General features: G+C 44.5%; 1 protein-coding gene across 2 annotated transcripts; it reads right to left on the reverse strand.

The window, feature by feature from the left end:
• Positions 1 to 9,331: 9,331 nt before the first annotated feature.
• LOC134186797 (tryptophan 5-hydroxylase 1-like) lies at positions 9,332 to 13,463 on the reverse strand. Of its 2 annotated transcripts, XM_062654852.1 has the most exons (14): positions 13,097 to 13,462; positions 12,888 to 13,034; positions 12,637 to 12,832; positions 12,484 to 12,575; positions 10,974 to 11,041; positions 10,867 to 10,917; positions 10,715 to 10,813; positions 10,607 to 10,653; positions 10,411 to 10,546; positions 10,281 to 10,350; positions 10,162 to 10,218; positions 10,003 to 10,098; positions 9,759 to 9,895; positions 9,332 to 9,699 (listed from the first exon to the last, which is right to left on the reverse strand). In XM_062654852.1, exons 2-14 carry the CDS (start codon positions 12,999 to 13,001, stop codon positions 9,534 to 9,536), a joined length of 1,329 nt encoding a protein of 442 aa, XP_062510836.1. In that variant the 5' UTR covers positions 13,002 to 13,034; positions 13,097 to 13,462; the 3' UTR covers positions 9,332 to 9,533. The 2 variants fall into 2 exon arrangements, with proteins under 2 accessions (XP_062510836.1, XP_062510837.1); XM_062654853.1 differs by having other exon boundaries at positions 12,888 to 13,463.
• Positions 13,464 to 14,942: the final 1,479 nt, after the last annotated feature.

Consider the following 14,942-nt stretch of genomic DNA (forward strand, 5'->3'; position numbering starts at 1 on the left):
CTTGTAGGTCTGCTATACGCATTTAGCAACAATCAACAGAATGTGATTGAGTACATGGATGTAGTCTTGGCTTCTATCTTCTGTCCGGAGTGGCAAACATCGATGTCGCTCTCGTTCTTTAGATTTCTGGTGGGAACACAACAGTGCATGCATATGCTTCAGTGTATCCTTGACAATATCAGGTATCTTTTAATAATTTGGTCTCTACATGAGCAAGCACTTCTAACGACATTCTTGTACGAGATGTGAACACCAAATATACAGGGTATGCAAAATGAGCAGGTTTTGGTCTGTCTGTCTGTCTGTCTGTCTGTCTATTAATCACATATATTTGAACTTTTATCTATGATACATTCCGCAATGCAGGGTACTATGTACTGTCCAACTACTAGTAGTGTTAATCACTAAACTAAGCTAAAATTGAAACTTGTGTAAAACAAAATGAGAACTACACTTAAAACTACTGTCTGTCTGTCTCTCTGTCTGTCGGTCTGCTTGTCTGTCAACCTTCATTTATTGAAACACAAACTCTACGTTACATTTCTTACACTACATGCAAACAAGCTACTGAGTTCAGCTTTAGTTTATATAATGCAAGCTACTTTGATAGTCTTTATCACATGATCTCATCTACTCCAGGTAAGACACGAGTCATCTTGTGGAGGATGACTTTAGCGTTACATCGTTGTAAGACTATTAAGAATTTTTTCGTCTAAAACCTCTAAAGTCAGCTTCATTTGTATAACCTTCAATTTATGTCTCTTGATCTTCTGGCTAGTTTGCTTGAATAGTTGGTAGCTTCTGATCCCCAAGTTCCAAAACGTTCAAATACCAGAGTGAAATTGAGGCTTGATGTATTGCTGGCAAGTTGTTGTTTTTGTATTTGATCATCTTCCTTCCTCCCTTCTTGCAGCAGCAAAATCTTCCTCTAAAGTTGCCTGCTTTAAAGTGTCTTGGCTGAAAGGATGAGCCATGGCTACATCAAGGTCATAGCTACACCCAGAGTCGTACACAACCTTGTCTGGTCTATTCTCATTTCCAGAGTAACGATGAAGAGGTTCTTTCTTGTGATGAATCTTTAATTCATGTAGACAAGTGCTCCATGCATTTACAATTTCATCATGCTTCCACACAGACCCACCTCCATGTTTGCATGTAAGATGATATTCATCTGCCAACTTGCCACATTCACACTGGATGTTCCAGTTGACAAAAGGGTGCAGGTATGTCAACCTCAGAGATGCTGCCAAACGAAATTCGTTGGGTTTAAGTGCAAGAATCTCTTCATTAGGAATGGCTTCCAGCCTTGACCCAGCTCCCTTACCTCTTACTGATCTAAATTTAGTTGCAGGTCTATCTGATTGTAAAATCGCAGTTTCCAGGCAGGAATTTGCATTTGCCTCGTGTAGTTGACTAGATAGTTTTTGTTGTAATTTCTTGAGCTGTTTGACAAACTCACTTAGATGTTGGCAATTATCACAACCAGTAGACTTGACAGCTTGATGAATACCGGCCGAGATCTTTGCGTTATTATCTGTTAAAAGCAAGAGTGATACATCGTTAGTCAAGTAAGAGAACCTAGTAGGTAAGTTTGACAGAGTATGCATCCATCCTCCTAAAAACGCCGATGAAGCAATAGCATTGACCGATGTCATTCCAAATCCTCCTAATTTGATAGGAAGTGTTGCCTGTTTCCACCTTCATCTTTCTGTCTGTCTGCCTGTCTGTCTGTCTGTGTGTCTGTCTGTCTGTCAAATTCATATATTTTATCTGTCTGTCTGTCTGTCTGTTAATACATATATTTTCAAACATGTCTGTCTGTCTGTCTGTGTCTGTCGGTCTGGATGGTTGGCTAGCATGGCTGGCTAACTTTATTGAAACGCAAAATCTAAATAACATTTCTACATTAAATTTTATAGAAAAACATGGTTCAGTCTAGTGAACGCTACATTGGATATCTCTGTTATAAATTCTCATCTGCTTGAGCTGGTAATATAATTTGACAATTTGTCCATGATGACTTGTGAATGGCAGCACTGGAGAATGGCTGAAATTTTTTCCTTCAAAACCCTCTAAAAACTGCCTTATTCTTTGTCCCCTCAATGTCTCAAGATAATATTTGCCAAAGTGTTTAGGTACTCCTCAGCTGCTGTTCCGCTCTGTCCAAAATGTTCAAAACCATTTTGAAAGTAGAACTTCCAAGGAGATGTTATCTGTAGTAACGTAGACTGTATATCGAACAACTGTATTACAACTACCTGCACAACGCATGCGCAACACTACACCACACTTCCCCCTAAAAATAAAAGGGAGGAAAACTTCACTAGAGGCTAAGAGTCATGAACCAACACAACACAAAAATGCAAAAAAAGCTATAAGTCAAGTCTCTCAGGCGGTCGGGATACTCCAGTGGACCGACGTAAGGCGGATGTTGCAATAGGACTAACCGGATTCCTTCCGCGAATTGAGGTGATCGCAGTAGATGAGTTACTGTCTGCCGTTGTTTCTGCTGAGTCTGAGGCGACTCTGGTTTCTTCCGAAAAATCCGTGGTTGTGGATGCAGCCATAGGAGTAACCGAGGTTTGTCGATCGATGACCGACGTAGAAAGTGAGTTTCCAGTAGGAACTGTAGAGACGATGAGTGGCTCCTGACGACGGGGAAGGCACCAGAGAGTGCGCTGTATTGGTAGGACTATCAGTCGAGCTAGGGCAATGTATCAGTTGGTCGGAGTGGCGTTTCCACGTCAGTTGCGTATCAGGTAGATAGACCTCATACGTCAGTGGGCCAAATACTTGCGTAATAGTTCCTTCGGAACACTTGGCCTGATTTGTGGAATAGTCTCGAGTCAAAACCGTATCCCCCAACCGCAAACCTCTGCAAAGGCTGGCTATTGTCATGGGAAAGACATTGAGATTTTTGATGACGGGAGATCACGTCTGTAAGACTTGGATGGACGAGATCTAACCTTCTCCGGATAGATCGACGCATTAACAAGATGCATGGAGCTTGGCCTGTTGCTGAATGAGGAGTGGTTCGATAACTGAGGAGGAAATTTGCTAGTTTGTGCTTTAATGGTACTGTTGATGTGTCTTTCTGGAGAGCCCTCTTGAATGTCTGTACTGCCTTCTCAGCTGCCCCGTTTGAAGAGGGGTGAAAAGGTGGTGTGCGGACATGGTAGATGCCGTTTTGTTTCATGAATGTTTCAAACTCTACTGAGGTGAATGGTGGCCCATTGTCCGAGACCAGGTGGACCGGTAGACCGTGAGTAGAAAATATGTTCCGCAAAGTGTGAATGGTAGCTGTGGCATTCGTTTTTGAAGGCATATGCGCTACCTCTAGCCATTTTGAATGCGCATCAGTGAGGAGCAGAAAATGAGTATTATAGATCTCAGCGAAGTCAGTGTGAACACGATACCAAGGGGTAGCTGGCCACTTCCAGTGATGTAATGGTGCTGAAGCTGGCATATCCTGATGCTCTTTGCAGCTGGCACAGGAGCTTGCTCTTGATTCAATATCGTTGTCCAAATGTGGCCACCAGAAATGACTCCTTGCTAGAGCTTTCATGCGACTGGCGCCAACGTGTTGTTAATGCAGCTCTTCCAGTAACCGGTCACGGAAACTGACAGGTATAATCACTCTTGTTCCCCATAGTAAGCAATCCTGTGCCACTGACAATTCATGTTTCTGGTTAAGGTAAGGCTTGCCGTCTGTATCAGAGCAGTGAGAAGGCCATGCAAATCGGGTCCAGTGCAGAACTTTTGCCAAGGTTGGATCACGACGGGTACCCGTTGCTAACTGTTTCGCTGTGACTGGGAGGTTATCAAAATCCCGAGGTGAAAAGTAGCCTCAGGTTTTCCTTGGTATTTGATAGGCAGGGAAGCCGCGGCAAAGCATCTGCAGAGGCATTGTCCTTTGAATATTTGAACTCCATGGTGTACGAGTACGAGGTCAAAGTGATGGCCCACCTCTGCAACCACGCCGCTGCCATGGAGGGGATGCCTTTCCTGGGCTAAGAATAGTCATCAGAGGTTCGTGGTCAGTAATCAAGACGAAGTGTCTTCCATAGATGTATTGATGAAATTTCTTAACGGCATAGATGATAGCTAAAGCTTCTCGCTCTAGTTGAGAATAGTTTTGTTACGCAGATGTCATGGTGCGCGAGGCAAAAGCAGCCGGCCGTTCCTGACCCTGAGGCATAATTTGTGTCAACACAGCACCTATGCCATATGCTGATGCGTCTGCTGCAACCCGTAGTGGCAAACGTGGGTCATAGAAAGCCAAAACAGAAGCGCATGTGAGCTTTTTCTTGACTAACTGGAATGCTCGTTCACAAGCCGCTGACCACACCCATTTCTAGCCTTTTTGTAATAAAGCTGTGAGAGGCTGTAGGAGAGACGATAGATTTGGAATGTATCGATTACGGTAGTTCACCATTCAAAGAAATGACTGTAATTGAATGACATTTTCAGGTTGAGGACAGTTTCGGATTGCCTCCACCTTGGTTTCTGAGACGTGTACTCTGTCTTTGTCAATGCGGTGGCCAAGGTATTCTACTGATGGCTGCAGGAAGTGACACTTATCCCGCCGTAGACGAATACCTTGTTCTTCAAACCGGTTCAGTTCAGCCTCGAGGTTTAGAAGGTGTTGTTCTCTAGTTGCTCCCGTGACTATGATGTCGTCCATATATGCCCCAACTCCCTTCAGGTCCAGCAGAACTTGATCAATAGCTTTCTGAAACTTAGCCGGTGCACAGGCAATGCCCAATGGCATTCGTAGGTAGCGATAAAGGCCGTTGTGGGTATTGATGGTGGTGTATTCCTTAGAGTCCTCCGTTAAAGACATCTGCTGATAAGCGTGGGATAAATCCAGAATATAAAATTCCTTGCCATCAGATAATTGATGAAAAAGGTCCTCTGGTTTCAGTGGGGTACTGGTCTACCTGTATACATTGGTTCCGAGTAACCTTGTAATCCCCGCATAACCTAATAGAGCCGTCTTTCTTTTTAGCACACACCAGTGGGTTCCCCATTCACTCACATCCACTTTGTCTATGACACCGTCTCGTTGTAATCTGTCCAACTCTTCTTCAACTGCCTCGCGTAGAGCATACGGTACGGATCTGTACTTGCAGAACTTTGGCACTGTTCCTGGCTTCAAACTAATGGAGGCTGAAATACGCATGCAACTCAAACCTTGAGCGAAGAAGGTTTGGTGTTTGTCCAGGATACTCTGAAGAGAAAAACTTGAATCCCTAACAAGGTGGATTCCATGCCAGTCCAATCTGATCTGGCTAAGCCAGTTTCGCCCGAGCAAGGCAGGTCCTGATCCTTTCACTACTAACAAGGGGAGGGTCTTTCCTGCTGTTGATATCTCACTTTCACTCGTACTTGTCCTAGAACAGCGACACTTTCTCCAGTGTATGTGCGTAAAGTGCAGCGTACTGGATCTAAGTCATTGGGAATGCCCAGACTCTTCCGTTGCTGTAAGGGCATCAGAGATACTGATGCTCCTGTATCCTCTTCCATCGTCACTTCTTTCCTGACAACTGGACTTGTGCTAGTATTGGAGGGGTGCATTTGTGCTTGAGAGTTAGTACTCTCCACTCCCGTTCCGTAACGGTTGAATCCGTCTGCTCACTAACGTACTTGCAATTGGTTTCACCTGTTACAGATGTATCTGTTGCATGTGCCTGTTTGGGTCTTGAACGACTCACTGCAGAAATGTGACCCTTCTTCTTGCAGGAAGCACAAAAAGTTTCCTTATGCCAAAAGGCGGGCGCCAGGTGGTTTGTATTTCCACAACGGTAGCAAGACTTACCCCTGCGTAGTTGAGTGGGTATATGTCTGGCCTCTGCGCGGTGAACTCCGTCTTCAACGCTTCCTGCACTCGGCTGAACCTGCTGACCCATCATCTCATGCGTGTCTTTAGCAGCTGCTTCCATAGCGATCGCAATCTCTACAGCCTTCTTGCAGTCGAGTGTTGCTTCCGATAGTAATCGCTTTTGGATGGCCGCGGAGCTAAGACCGCAAACTAGTTGATCTCTGATGGCGTCATCCAGCTGTGCTCCGAAATCGCAAGTCCGAGCTAGCTTCCGAAGAGTAGCAACGTACGTATTGATCGTCTCGCCCACGCCTTGATTTCCCTTATGAAACGGAAACGTTCCGAGATGACTAATGGTTTTGGCGCCAAATGCTTTGTCAAGGTTGTCACTATGTCGGTGTAGGACATCTCTGGCGGCTTCTGCGGGGCGACCAGATTCCGCAATAAGCTGTAAGTCGGGCTGCCCATCAAGGTCAGTAACGTGGGACACGGTCCTCGTCTTTCACCTTGTTTGCTTTCATGAACTGCTCAGCCCGTTCCACATAAGTGGGACAGTCTTCGAGAGTACTATCAAACGCTAAGATGCTACCGATGAGCGTAGCCATCCTCGTCGCCAATTGTAGTAACGTAGACTGTATATCGAACAACTGTATTACAACTACCTGCACAACACATGTGCAACACTACACCACATTGTCCATCATACTTTGCTAGCTTTCTTTCCTCATTTCTTGCTGCTTTAATTAATTAAAGCCTCCTTCCTGTGCTGCATGTTTCACTGTGTCTTTACTAAAGGGATGAGCCATATATAGTTAAATCGAAGTCATGGCTTGAGCCTCAGTCGTACAAATTAAAATTATGTAGTGTCGGTGTTCATCCCTGAGTGTCGGTGCTGAGGCTCTTTCTCATGATGGATTTTGAGCTCAGGCAATTAAGCAATGTGTTGGCAATTTCATTGTGTTGCCACACTGGCCTACCGTCATGTTTGGTTGTTTGCATGTTGGAAGCAGTTTTTCAACGATACTGCCATTATTACTGGTATTACGGAGTAAGTAGCGGTATCAGCGCCGATACCGGAGTTGGACAGCGGTATCGGTACCGGGAAGATTTTGCTTGCCGATATCTCGGGCGTGGATTTAACACTTCAAGGGTTAACGGATGTGTGGTTCTATTATGGCGACTCGTGCCAGTGACATTTGGTCTTACTGTATTTACGGTCTCCGCCTACTTGTGTAAAATATGCTCAGAAAATGTTTAAGCTTAAGTACTTACAATACCTTAATTGACTTAACTAGATCTTAGAAAGTATACCTGTAGAAAAAGCACTCTGACAACTTTAGACTGCTGGAGGATTAAAAAAATGAGTGTAGACAAGACAAGCAGCAGTCAACGAGCGATGCTGAAGGAGCAGCAGTACAACTTCAGTCATCCCTGGGCTCCCGGTGACTTCGTCGTCGATGGTTGTCGTATAGACAAGCAATATGTTGATATGAAGACAAGACTTTCGTTTTTGAATCAGTGCTTTTGCTGATTTAATTAGCAGTTAATTAATACCAAAAGCAAATAATTAAATTGTCAGTATTGGTATCGGTATCGGTAGCGATTGATATTTGAAAACCAGGGTATCGGTATCAGTAGTATCGGCAAAACTCGGTATCTTTAGAACACTAGTTAGACGATGGTACTAGCTCGTCGATAGATTTCCCACATTCACATTGTATTCTAATCAAAAACTGAAGGAGGAATACCAAGCCTCAAAAACACCGACAAACAAAAGTCACTGGGTTTCAGTGCGAGCGCGTCTTCACCGAAGATAGTCTCCAACCATAAGAACAGCTCCTTGTCTTTCTTCGCAGAGATCTCATCGCTGCAACCTTGCTTGATCTTCAATTTGCAGTTTCCAAGTGAAGACTGAAGTCTGTCTGTCTGTCCGCCTGCTTGTCTGTCTGTTTGTCGGGCTATCTTTTTTAACACTGTGGAATCTTTGGGGAGAAATAGTTGGACCAGGGATCAAAGAAGTCCAGAGATTTGATGGGTCGAGATAATGAAGCTGATTTCCGGGACAGGTGGAGACGCCAGATATCAGTGCGTATGCAGAGATGCAATGCAAGCAAGAGTGATCAGCAGAAAAGTGTCTAAGTTGACTCATGAACAGTGTAGAGTATGACAGAGACTTTCAACATTATGTTCATTGATTTAGAAATTCTAGAAATGTTACCGTCTTGCGACTAAATCATGCACTAGTGTTTATCAAAGAATACAATAATATGTCTATCTGTCTGTCTGTTTGTTTCTCTGTTGCAAGTCCACTAATTGGTTTTAAAACACTATATATTTGTAGAGTTAGACTGACTTTTAGTATACTGAAAGCTCAATTTGTGTACTGTAGTATAGAATTTATAAGCAATAGAGCAATCTGTTTGTCATGCATGTACAGTCCGCATTGACACATTTACGCTTGGAGGCGTGGCCATGGGTAGCGTGAGCAGAAACGCATCCGTTTTCACGTGACGTACGTTTCTAGATATAAAAGAACTATGTGTATGTTCGTAGGTTCGTTAGACTTTTGGAAACACACAAGTGCGCATCAGTAGCTTGTGTTCTCCTTTCATTTTTTGATAGCATTTCCCCCGCTAGCTACACAAAGGCGTATTCGGCTACACATGCGTTCGATGTACGGCAACAGATCACAAAGAGTGAGCAACTGCCACTCCGCCTGGATTGCGTCTTTAAGTTCATGAACGTTTTGAGGCGTAGGAAGCTCAACACATCGCTTGATGACCGCCCAGAGGTTTTCTATTGGTGCAAGATCTGGTGAGTTAGCGGGCCAATCAAGACCGTGACGCGGCCAGAATCTGGTTTTTTAACTTCACTAGCGGAATTTTCTTAGGCATAGTGTAGCGATAGCCTGCGTCATGAAGTTCTCTTCTGCTGGTGGAAGAACTGACGACAAGTCCTTCCTGCGCTGTTAGCTGGTGAGCAAGTTTGTTTGCTGATTTCGTTGTTCCTTGTGTGCGTGATGTTCACTAGGCTGTTAGATGGCTATCAGCTGGTTTTTGGTCTTTCATGGGAAGCTCTACGTTCTCCAGCGTCTAGTCTTTTGAGAGTTCAGTAAACATTACAGCGAGGAACACGTAAAAGTTGGGAGATCATAGGTGGCTTCTTGGTACCAGAGCGGTAGAGTAACAGAATATCGCGGCGTTGTCTTTCACGACTCATTTGACGATGGAAGAGTTCTCTAGCATTTACCCAGACTATAGAATAGCTTTTGTGACTCCTTTTCAGCTGTTTGAGAAACATTTGGCGCTGGTTTCGTATTACATAGCAAAACAAGAAGATTTTCCAAAATAGTACAACTAAACAGGAAATGTGTCAATAGTTTTGACGCAGACTGTATGTATGTACGTATATATGTACGTATATATGTATGTATGTACTGCAATATCTGTATGTCTATCTCTCTGCGTTACTTTGTACTCCAACTCCTGCCAGATGCATTATCACGGTTGGTGGAAGTCTGACGTCACATTTATTACTTTTTGTACTATTTCATCTATTTGTGACGTAAATCCTGATTATCCTCCGTTGACAATTCCATTGAGCATAAAATAAATAGCTAATGTGAAACAAACGTCGACTGACGCCAAAGTTGTCATCACAAGACCGTGATAAATTTGCACGCGGAGTGTCCCTCAAGTGCTACAACAGACCGTCATTGCACCTCTAGCTTTCCCACCAGTTTCTTCAAACGCTCTAGCTCCGTTTCAATTTCACACAGTGACCGCGTCACTCCCTCACGGTTAGACATCACCTCCAATCCCTCCGTATACGGATTATAGCGGCAATGAAACGGTTTGGGTATAGAAGCCACATACTGCCTACACATTCACACTTGACACAACCACCAACTGAACGTCGAAACTTCATGCTATTATACCTTACTCTCTTTACAGCGTCTTCAAAACTTTCTGGGTAAAAATAAGTGTTTTGGTACCCGACCAGTGAGTATTTTTGTTCCGTAATTGTGGGTGGATGAAACGGAAATCGTTGAACTTCGCTGCTCTCAATAGCATGCTGTAGTGAAGTAAACACGAATAGAAAGCACGCACATAAGTGATGAAACACAGACCTATGGGTTAGACCTAGAGGAGAGTGTTATGTATGTATCTATTTGCAGTCACCTTCATCTCTCCGAACGAGGACAGCAATCCTGCACCGTAGGCTTTCATTTCGCCAGCTTCTTTGCAGATTCCAAATTCGATTGTAAACCAATAGAGCTGCACCAGATTACCGTTTGTGACTATGCGGATAGTTTACAAAGGACAGCTATCCATACATACCGTAGAAAGCTTTTCGATGAACTCGTCCGGTGCTCCCAAGCAAGCAAGCCCTATTTCCTTGCGGTAAACAAAACAGTTTTCTATTTGAACGGCGTACACAGTTGTAAAGAATATAAGACCTGCGTGAATTCAGCAAATGCAGGGTCGGAAAGCATCGGGACATGACCCAATATCTCGTGACAAACATCGCTATGTGAAACTTAGTATTAGAAGCGGACGACAGTACGCAGAGTGCAAAGTTCTACGAACGGCTCTGGCGTGTAGAGCGGATTCGACGAATGGCGGATGTACTGCGTGCAGCAGAAGACTCTAAACGCCAGCGTCGACAGGAAATCCCTCGGTGTTAGTTGCCCCGCTACTGGCCTGAGCCTGAAACCTGTGCGCTCTACAACAAGAATAAACCATGCATATACATCGCTCAATTCGCCACAATGACGACGTCTACCTTGCAAGAACTTGGAGGCCCCTTCCAAGTCGGGTATTTTGTCCTCTCTGTCAAATTTCAAGCTGTCACGTGATTTAATGTTTGACTGAAAGACTGCGTGAGACGTACGAGTAGCCGCAGGATGACTTCATGAGATTGAAGGCTTTGTTGTGCTGTCTGCAGGCGTGAGTTGGGTATAACTTAGTCACCTCTCGGAAGACCGTTCTCCTACACTCACCGTTTTACACTGCAAGACACTTAGTAGCAACGAGTAGGCAAACCATGTTTGGGTCTCTTCTTCATTGTAATCAATCGGTATGATGGGCTGGCCACTGCAACATCACAAATGATGCAATGTTTATCTCCACACAATCTGCTTGTGTCTTACTGCCTGTACTTCGAAGCTTGTTCGCTGATAAACTTTCGTCTTTTCTGATATGCATCATCTTGGAATTCCTGCACAAAATTGTTTTGAAGTTATAGTTTAGCGATTTCTCTAGAGGATATTTGAATCTCGGGTATTGGCTGACTGTAAGAAATGCACAAAGCTAGTCAAGACTGCTTGAAGCTGCAGTCGGAACCTTAACATGCATATGAGAGAATTTCATCAGCAACAATACCAACGACCAAAGAGTACGTGCCTTTCTCGTTATATCCACCGGTATCTCACAGGTATTTGGAGCCTCGTCCAGTCTCAGTACTTAAACAAACGCCAGTGACTTCCATTTTCATCAAGGCTTAATTGAAGTTTTCTCCCTTTTCCCGTCAACAAACCTGATTGTATTACGCTACTTTCCAGATTTGTATTGTAACATCTGCGACGATGGAGAACTACAAGACGTAGGCTTACGCATTACTTGAAAAAACATGGATGAGGTTACTGACGTTTCATTACTCACAACAGCATGTGTTTCCCTATTTATAAAATAAAGAATACACTCGATATGTCACACAACAACTACAAAGTTTCCTAGGCTGGCTGGCTGGTCACGTGACGTTATCTAGGACATATTGGTTCTAAGACATAACGGTTCTGCCTTCAGAGAATTAAATGTCTGTAAGCCGTTTCTCTTATTTACTAGCCTTTGCCTGTGATTCCAACATATCTGGTCCACTCGTATTAATGCTAAGGAAGAGGTATCCTAGTATATCCTATTGCAACTTCTCATGCATTACTTACTCCTATTCGCTAATAATCTACTGGACTCATGATTGTCGTTATACTGGCTTCTGTAGCTTTCGCCTTCTATTTAACTCTACCTACATCCTTGCTTTGCTTGTTTTCACCTTTTTTGAACCTCTAACTACATCCCTGTAACCACGCTCCAATGTTACTAGCAACACCTACTACAAGTCTGACTGATTATCCGAATTGGCAGCTTTCTCCCTAAGCTGAACTGCAATATACGCACATTGCAATACGAAAAGCAAACTAAACTACGATGTACAATACCAGTCGTTAATTAAGTTGAAAGTGTGTGTAACTAAGTATCACTCCGGGCTACCGGTACCACACGAGTCACATGCATATACGACGGTACTGTACTACACCTTTCTTGAAGTGTTGAGGCTGAGCTCTACTTGCGTTCAAATCGTAACAACACCTCTATTCATAATTGATCACATCACGACCACCATGCATGGCATCATTGGAAAGCGCAATATACCCTCTAGGCCCGACGCGCTAGACCTGCTGCAGTACACGCCTGCGCCTACACTCTACTAGACTGTCTTCCCACGGTATTGTAATGCAAATAAAGCTATTCGGGCGCACTTAATTAATTAAGTTGCTAGAGTTAAGACAATGCCGAATACAAATTAAATGCAAACAAGTCTGTTCTACTCGAAATACGAGCGAGCAAACACACACGCACGCACGCACGAACACACATTCTTACCGGCAGCTTGGCCGCGTCAGGGTCCGTCGTGAAGTCGTAGATTTCCGACATCATCAGATCGAGATCCGACGCTCGGCGAGGAAACCACGGCACTACTCAGTCAGTCATCATCACAAACGATACTGCTGACTCAATCACGCACGTGTTGTCTACCTGTGTTAGTCGAGGTGTCGCTCGACTCCTCAGGCAAGATTCGCACGTTAATCGCACCGTTTCCCTGCAGTTGGTGCTGCAAACCGTTGCTCCAGTTGCTCTCATCTTTCGGCGTACACCGCAGGCAGACGTCGAGGGAGCCGTCGGCTTTCTCGGCCGTGCGCGATTCCACGTGGAGTAGAGAGCTCGAGTAAGGCTAGAACAAAGACATTGGCAAACCAGCGACACGTGTGCATGCGAATCTAGCTTACTTCCACGAGTTGAAGGAGTTTTGCTAGTGCACCACTCGACGGTTCAACGGTAAACAGTAGTGACATCGTTCTTCCTTCGGGTTTCGACCCGCAGTAGGTTTCTCTCGTGCACATGATTACAAGACCTTAACCTCGCAAGATAGGACGCTAGAAACGAAGGCGACGGCTGCGCTCGACCTGTTACAAACGACTCCGAAGCTTTTGCTTACCCGCAAATGGTTGTTGAGATGATGTGGTATCTGACGAGGTATAGAGGCGGATCCTGTGATTGTATAGCAAGTTCGGAATAGGGAGTGGTTACTACCTGTTGTATGTCTAATTTGGTGCGTTTGACATGAGAGCAAGAACGATGGACAGTGTTGTCTGTGCTAATTTCTTGTCTCTTCGGTTGACGAGGCGTGACACGCGGATTGTGTATCTTGACACATGAGCGGCACGTCAGACACATGCACTTGAAGAAGGAATGCTCTTGAAGGAAGACGCTTGGTAAGCGCCACGATAGACATGCTGTGGGTGTGCAGCTGTACTCGCATATCCTTCGTGCAAATAAGATGAAGTATACAGTAGTATGGTCACGTGATTGTTTGACACGTCTAGCCACCTGACACACACACACACACACACACACACACACACACACACACACGCACGCATGCGTGTGCACACACACACACACACACACACACACACACACACACACACACACACGCACGCACGCACGCATATAATTTGCCCATCGACGCGGAGCTTGGTACTCCTAGATTTAGTGGCGTCAATATCTAGCTATACGCATGCATGAGCCTGGAGAGGCCATGCCCCCTTTTAGACAATAGACAAAAGCTCATTTAAGTGAACACCCGTGCAGCTGGCCTCCCAATTTGGACAACCAGCGACACCCTTGCGGTTAACAAAGTTTGCAAAGACGACAAGATTGTCACAATTCTAGACGCTAGTTAATGCTATAAACAAGCATGCAGTTACACCCATAATAATAGTGAGAAATCCGCTCGTATATCCCAGCCCACAACATATTATACACAAGACTGAAGCCCTGGCCTGCAACACAGTTGACAATGACATTAACTACCTTAGATACTGAAAGGTCTTAGCATACACAGGCGTCGCTTGACCTTCAATACAAATAGCAAATTAATTAAATTAGTTAACTGCCGAACAGTTGTTTGTTGCTAGATCAGTGGCGTACACATCTAGATCTATACAGACACATGTTTTTCAGGTCGATCGGAAGCCCCCAAAAGTTGGCGCGTAACATAAAAGCAACGCACACATTTCACACAATCATTTCGTTTGTCAACTGGACTAAATTGTAAAGCTCTAGCAAGCTTTAGTTTTAGATTCCCATATCTGTCTTAGACATCGTAGAGTCACGTGAGCTCCTCAGAAAACGAGTTAGAGCTGGTTCACAATATGTGCCGTTCGGCTCAGCGGCAACAAGAGGCACCGCCGTTCATCAGAATCGCGGCAACGGCAAATTGTTAACAAATTGCAAAACGGAACGCCGCACGGGATATAAAACGTTTCTATCTCTGCGGAAAGCCGCTCCCTGCTAGCTGCTAACGTTTGACCAATCGTAGCCTAGCATGAAATCAGGTGGTTACGCTTATCCGGGATATCGTTGCTTGAAGTATCGCAACAGGTACAACGTGATAGTTCTAAATGGTAAAGTACTCTGTAAAAGTGGCTCTGCATCGTGAAGACGCAATTGACGGACAAATTATTTCTGCTCTCTACCTTCTCCGATTTAGCTAAAGGTCGTACGTGTACTTGTTGTACATTTTGCCGCGGCAAAGCAGCAACAAAGTCGAATTCAAGAACACAAGTGCAATGAGTGTCATTGATATTTTGCCTCGGGAGCCAGACAAAAGGACACCAGACACCGCAGCCACAATATAATTTGTGAACACAGACCGCAACGCGATATAAAGTTAGCTCCGTAGAACGCGGCAATCAGCGGTTTGCGACACCGCGTCTTAATTTGCGAGCGAGCGAAGCGAGTTTTCTCTAATGCGTCAAAGGGGTACTCTGAGTGTCCGT

Source organism: Corticium candelabrum, chromosome 11, assembly GCF_963422355.1.
Source record: "Corticium candelabrum chromosome 11, ooCorCand1.1, whole genome shotgun sequence".
NCBI classification, from domain to species: domain Eukaryota; kingdom Metazoa; phylum Porifera; class Homoscleromorpha; order Homosclerophorida; family Plakinidae; genus Corticium; species Corticium candelabrum.